Raw genomic sequence first — 7,032 nt, 5'->3', positions numbered from 1 at the left:
TCCGAACCTGCGTCCCCTGCACCGGCAGGTGGACTCTCAACCACTGCGCCACCAGGGAAGCCCCTTGGTACATATTTTTAATTTCCCTTGATGAAACCTACATGAATTTTTACATCATTGGTGAGATAGTCTACTGAGGATAAGAAAGGTAATTTAGGAAGGTGTCTTTTTGTTCTCTCTGTAGGTATTACCCTATTCCAGAAATTGGTATCTACACCCAAAGCAATCAGGGAAGAAAAAAAAGCTTTAGGACAATAAGGCACAGAACCAGATATCTGGGTGCCTTCTCACTACAAACCTCCCTCTTTTAGACTGTGTTTGTATAGTCGTGTGCGTGTGTATATACGTATGCACATTTCCACATACACATATTATACACAAACATATGTGTGCTCTATAATAAACATAATTATATGCGTTTTGTTCCTTTAAAAGTAATGACAATAGCGAATTATCTAGGTCAGGTTCATTTTAATCGAATGTATTTATGTTTTCTCCTCCACCAAGATGCAGTTTCCCTCAACAGAAATTTTCAACACATTTTCACCTTTTATTTACTTACTTTTATTCCCTCTGCGGGGAGTTGGTGGCTGGCTGAGGCCTTTGTAAACAATGCGGTACTGATCATTCAGTAACCAGCTCTAGAAATCAAAACAAGAAGGACATTTTTAAAAAGACGTGTTAGAAAAGAGGAACGAACGGTTTTAACTGAGTTAAGGATGCTTTATTTTATTTTTTTATTTTTTAAATTTTTGTCTGTGGTGGATCTTCGTTGTTGTGCGCGGGCTTTCTCTAGTTCTGGGGAGCAGGGGCTGCTCTTCATTGTGGTGCACAGGCTCAGTAGTTGTGGCTTGCAGGCTTCAGCAGCTGCAGCACGTGAGCTTCAGTAGTTGTGGCACATGGGCTCAGTAGTTGTGACGCACGGGCTTAGTTGCTCCGCGGCATGTGGGATCTTCCTGGCCTAGGGATCAAACCCGTGTCCCCTGCATTGGCAGGTGGTCTCTTAACCACTGCGCCACCAGGGAAGTCCCAGGATGCTTTATTCTAACTGGTTTCTTGCTCCTCACCCCACCTTCTTGCTTTCTCCACAGAAGATTCTTTTGTGCGGCATTCTCCACAATTTCCAGCCCCCCCACCCCACCTTTTTTTTTTCACATCACCTGCAGGGTATTTCCAATTCAGATACAGCTGGGAGCATTTGAACCTCAGTGCTGCGTGTTTGCTTCTTTATTTATTGTTAGAGCTGATTCTGTTAACATGTGGGCTCAAGGACATGTAGAGACTCTTTTGCCTTGAAACAGTGTAAGGAGTATTATCTTTGTGTTTCTTCAATCCTTTCCCAGTGTACAATTCTGCACAGGCCTCTAGAAGCTTCTCTGACCTGCTCTGTCCATGCCTTTCCTTTGGGCTTGGGTCTGAAAGCACAGAATCTCTTCTGAGTAATGTTCCTGTTTAACACAGCACCCCTCCTCCCCAATTCTTCAAGGCTTGAAGACCTTACATACTCAGGAACCGCTTTGGAAATGGAAGGGTTTCTGGCGGTTCTATTTATTTTTAAGTTTGCTACCGAAAACGCTGATTTCCAGTTCTTAGGATAAAAGTAGAACCTCCTGGGACTTCCCTGGAAGTCCAGTGGTTAAGACTCTGTGCTTCCACTGTAGGGGGGCACAGGTTCCATCCCTAGTCGGGGAACTAAGATCCCACAAGCCACGCAGCACAAATTCCTGTTTTGCGGATGGTTTGCTCAGTGTCAGAGTAAACTTGGCTTTGCATTCTGATTAGATGATGAATCCCAGCCTAATGACACATGGCTTCTTACGCAAGCACCGTCATCAGTAAAAATTTAGGTACTTCTTATGTGAAATGATCTACTTAAAGCTTTTAAACAATTGGAGAGACTTCCTGATTCCGTTCGGGCTTCTTATTATATGGGTTAACGATATGCATACAAATATTTGCTTTGCTTCCAAAACAAATCTAATCTGACGGGTCCTCATAAATCGTAAGTTAAGGTCGTTCCCAAGGCATGCATTGTTAGAAGGAAAGAGTTCTTTTGGGGAAACGCATGCTCATTTTCTTCACATGGGAGGGATGTGGTCGACAGGTGCTGATGAGGGGTGTGCTTTCCGCAGAAGTGGGTAGACGGAGGCTTTACCAACAGCCTGCCCCTCCTGCCTGTAGGCCGGACAGTGACCATCTCACCGTTCAGCGGGCGAATGGACATCTCCCCGCAGGACAAAGGGCAGCTGGATTTCTATGTGACCGTCACCAAGCAGGACGTACTGGTGAGTAATGATGTTCACTGATAAGTGAAGAGTCCTCATCTCCGAAAACTTTCCACATGCTTCCAAAACTTTGGCAACTCGGTGTTATGTACAGATTGCATAAATATTTTAAATAATCTACATGTGTCATGCATATGGACATGACGGTTACTATCAACAGTATTTGTGAAACATTTTCCGTTTCTTCACTTATTTTTCAGGTCAGTATACTGGGCAGGATATCAGTGCGCTTTTAAATTAGATCATTTAGTTGTTTTAAAAGATAGCAGGAATTAAGTAGGTAAAAACATCAGAGAAAAAACTTAGGACGTAACAGAATAACTTACATAAAAATGTGGATTCCCTTAATCTAGTCGAATAGTTCTCAGCAGGAGGTGATATTATACGCAGGAGACGCTGGCAGTGTCTGGAGACAGTCTTGGTCGTCACGTCTGGGATGTGTACTGGCATCTAGTGGGTAGAGCCCGGGATGCTGTTCAGCATCCTACAGTGCCCAGGACAGATCCCACCACAAAGGAGCATCTGGCCCCAAACGTCAGTGGTACCCAGGCTGAAAAACCCTCCTGCAGTGTATGGGTGGGGGTGAACTTTTAAATTTAGTTTTCTTCCTCCTCATTTTTTTTTAAATTGCTAGTAGTATCTATGATAAGAAAGCTTAGGTTAAGGAGATGATATCCATTTACCTGTACTGTAATATCCTCCAGCTGCCATTTGTCTTTCTGTCCTAGTTGACCATGGCAAACTTGGTGAGGCTTCACCGAGCTCTTTTCCCACCAAGCAAGACGATAATGGAATCACTATATCATCGTGGCTTTGATGACGCCATCAAGTTTTTACTGAAAGAAACTTGGTTTGAATACAACGCTTAAAACTTTACAGTGCAAAACACATTTCAGACCGTCCTTGATGGCGGTTTCTAATTAAATCCTTTTTTAAAAGCCTATCATAACTCTCTGTTTTGTTATTAGTTTTTGTAATATTTGTAATTTTTAATATTTAAATCATCACCTGATGCAAGGAAATGAGGCATTTTGGTTGAATTTGGCAACGTCATTAAGAAGGTTCCACTCAGGTGATAAGGAATCGTTTTAAGAGAACCGTCACATCCTTTGAAAGCCCGTTGGAAATGTAAGGGGTTCTCTGGGGAAACCATGGAATGTTGAAAATGAGGGTCGTGGTGTACACATGCTCTGCGCGGATAATGTGGCAGCACCCTTTAGACATGAAGCACGGGTGTTTCCAGGAGACACCAGTGTCCTGTAGTTCCAGAATGGAAGGAAGCATGTTCTCAGGCTGCACCCCACTCCCTCTCCGGTGGGCCAGGAAGGATGTGAGAAATAGCATCATGAAAGGCCTTTAACAAGGGGTGGAGCAACAAAGGCTTGCTTTTCCTAGGTGTGTACAGTTGTTCCTGGTGTGGAGGTAGAAAGGTGAATAGCAGAGAGTAACCAGAAGCCCAGAGTTTGACATTAGATATGTCTTCCTTAGTCCTCGTCCTGCGTAAACCTGCTCGCCAGCTAATGTGATTGTCAGGCTCTTCTGACGCCTCCCTGTTGTTAATATCCTCTGTCCTTACCTCCCCAGCTCTTCCTCTGTCCTGGTTTCTCCGTCTTGCTCTCCCTATTCCTTCAAGGCCATACTTCACCAAGTGTTCAGCCATTATTACTCTGTGTACCAGACGTAGGTACTCTAAGAACTTAAATGGATAAAATACTACGAGACACGAAGAGCCAAGTCAACCAAGTAGCCTAACAAATAACAATTCGATCCAGAATCATCATTCCTTCTTTTTTAAATCATGCTATACTGACCCCAGGTCTTCCATTTTTTGAGTAGTTGTACTGTCACTTGAGGACTCGTGTGTAGGTTTACACTGACTCATGTACACCCGTCTTAAATCTTCACTCGTTTTTATGGTGCTTTCCCAAGCATGAACTCTTAATTACTATGAAGCAGTGAGACACAAACCAGTTGAATTGCATGTCTTTAATTGTTTTGCATTTCTCTTTTTACCGTTTGAAACCATTCTTTTTTTTTTTTTTTTTTTTTTTTTTTTGTGGTACGCGGGCCTCCCTCCGCTGCGGCCTCTCCCGTTGCGGAGCACAGGCCCCGGGCGTTCACTAGATTTTCCCCTTACCTGTTACTTTATGTGAATAATCTATTTGTATGCTATTTCAATAAATTACTTATCGATTCCTCCCCCTGTGCAAAAACAAACCTTCATATGTTAGACTTTTAAAAACTATATCGTAACTTCTCCATATGTCTTTGACCATGTGAGTGGATGGTACTTGCCTTCAAAAATCCTGTAAGATGGTCGAAAGATGGGTCTGCAGGGCAGCAACTTTCTAACACTTGGGAGACGTGGCACCGTAATACAGCACCTCATCTGAAGCATCGGTGTCCTCCAGGTGTGCTGTGGCCAGCTCCTCACCTGAGGCCCGTCACAGCCCATGCTGCGTGGTGGTTACTGTGCGTCCTCACGCGGCTATAGTAACAGAAACGGGCGCTAACGACAGGGTGCCCATGTTGTTGGGACCAGCCCTTCAAAGTGCTGTAGCACTGGTGTATGGAACATCTGAAAAGACTTTCTGACCCATATCCTGATAGGTTTGCTCGGTAATTACTGTGACTGGCAGCTTGATAAGTGCCCATTTCCCTGTTGGGGTAATTTCCTAATATCTTTGAATCTGTCATTTAAAATTCCATTAGTCTTTTCTTCTTTTCAGTAGCACTCTTTACTTTGTAACTATGGTAACCCACTGCTTCCACTGACAATTAGAGAACATAGATTTGGTTTTGAAGTTAAATAATGTGCGAAAGGACCAAGCAGTATAATTGAAAACAAAAAACAAAAACACCCCACAAAACTTTCTTACATTCTGGTTTCCCAGTATGGGGCATTGTGTGTGCATATGAGAAGCTTGCAAAGAAAGAGCTGTGAGGCTCTGAGCATTGAATTATGATTCTCAACAGACATGGGCAGTTAACATGGACACATTGCATTTATGCTGCTTTTTTTGCTGATGACTAAAACACATACATATAATTACTTTTATATGTGTATATATATATATATATATATATATATAAAGTCATAGAAATGTTTCTGGATCTAGGGCATTACTTTTACAGTTGAGGAACCAATAACTAGGGAAATTCAGGGTTTTGAGGTTTTTCTGGCCTGAGTTATGTCTACACTATAGCAAAATAGAACTGAAATTTGAAGTAATTATCCACATAACTTGAAGCAGGAGGAAAGGCAATTACTGCAGATGAGGAAAAATGGATAAACTTCAGTAATAATAATAATTGCTCTTATATAAGAGTAACAGTATTATTATTTCATTATAACTTTATATTATAGTACTATTAAAAGTAGTTATTATCATTGTTCACAGATTGACAGTTTACGTAATTGCTCACCTCTGCTTAATTTTGCCCCTATTGACACAACTCAAAGCTTTGCTGACTAAATGCTAATACATATAGTTATGTATCCTCACATATGTCCCCTCGGGATAATTCTCCTGCTCTCTCTTTTTTTTTTTTAATATCCCTTTCTCTTGACGGACTTCAAGAGGGGCAAGAATAGGATTCAATCTTTTCCTTGTTACATATAGAAAGCATCTCTGAATATGCAGTCTTGCACAACTCATAATAGCCTATCCAACTTGATCTTGAAATAAGGTAAAGGTAGTTTGTTGGAAGCACAAATGAGGGAAGGGATGCATTTCGCTGCCACTTCTGATGGCTCCTTGCACGGGACGCACAGAAGCAATGGTAGTAGACAGAGGATGTCATTATCCCTAGCAAGGCATCTTAGTCCATTCAGGCTGCTGTAACAGAAAACCACAGACATTGCTCCCTGTTCTAAAGACTAGGAAGTCCAAGATCAAGGCACTGGCCGATTCAGCATCTTCACATGGTGGAAGGGGTGAGTAAGCTTTCCAGGCCCTTTCATAAGGACGCTAATCCCATTGATAAGGGCTCCACCCTTATGATCTAACCATCTCCCAAAGGCCCCACTTCCTGTTACCATCACCTTAGGGGTTAGGATTTCAGCCTATGTTTTTTTAGTCAGGGGGACACAGGCATGCCATCTGTAGCTCAAAGGGAGATAGATTTGCTGCTGTACAATGAGGGGAGGGAGGAATGTCCATGAAACCCAGGTAATTCCCTTGGGTATCCCCTCTACTACCATCACTAGTGGACTAGTTAGTGTAAAACGACTGCAACTGTCTATGGCAGAAGCAAGAGTACAGATCAGTCAGGACTGAACATTTGGGTCATTGCGCTGGAGGATGGGCTCTGACCACCAGAGGTGTGGGTGGAAGCAGAGAGAGTGCGTGATGGAGAACGAGTGAGCGGAGTGAGACTTAGCTGAGGAGAAGTGACACAGCCACAGGCGGGGATCCTGCAGCACAAGGCAGGAGCAGTGCTCTGGGACAGACAACCTGATGCAAGACAGTCAAGCCTTGGCACTGTTCAGAACCCCAGGCCTCCATCACTGCTGTCTGTGGGAGCCTCCTGGCTCATGTCCTTTGAGAGCACTCTCTGTGTGACTGTATTTATTTGGCTGCAACCACCTGGCTGGTGGGAACTCAGTTCCCTGACCAGGGATTGATCCAGTGAAAGTGAAAGGGCAGAATCCTCATCACTGGACCGCCAGGGAATTCCCTCTCTCTGACTTTAAGATAGCCAGAGCCACTGTCTTCTACTTGCTACCCAAGTATAGTGGATATAG

The 7,032-nt window shown here is 43.2% G+C and overlaps 1 protein-coding gene across 1 annotated transcript in view; it reads left to right on the top strand.

The window, feature by feature from the left end:
- The window catches only part of PNPLA4 (patatin like phospholipase domain containing 4), a 37,420-nt gene extending 34,174 nt beyond the window's left edge, over positions 1–3,246 (top strand). The window contains exons 6-7 of the mRNA XM_007122596.4: positions 2,133–2,285; positions 3,014–3,246. Of these exons, the coding sequence (XP_007122658.2) occupies positions 2,133–2,285; positions 3,014–3,154 (294 nt within the window). The 3' untranslated portion in view covers positions 3,155–3,246. The remainder of the gene's footprint in view (positions 1–2,132; positions 2,286–3,013) is intronic.
- Positions 3,247–7,032: the final 3,786 nt, after the last annotated feature.

The sequence above is a fragment of the Physeter macrocephalus genome, chromosome 7 (genome assembly GCF_002837175.3).
Source record: "Physeter macrocephalus isolate SW-GA chromosome 7, ASM283717v5, whole genome shotgun sequence".
NCBI lineage: Eukaryota > Metazoa > Chordata > Mammalia > Artiodactyla > Physeteridae > Physeter > Physeter macrocephalus.
This window is presented reverse-complemented; position numbering and strand designations above follow the sequence as displayed.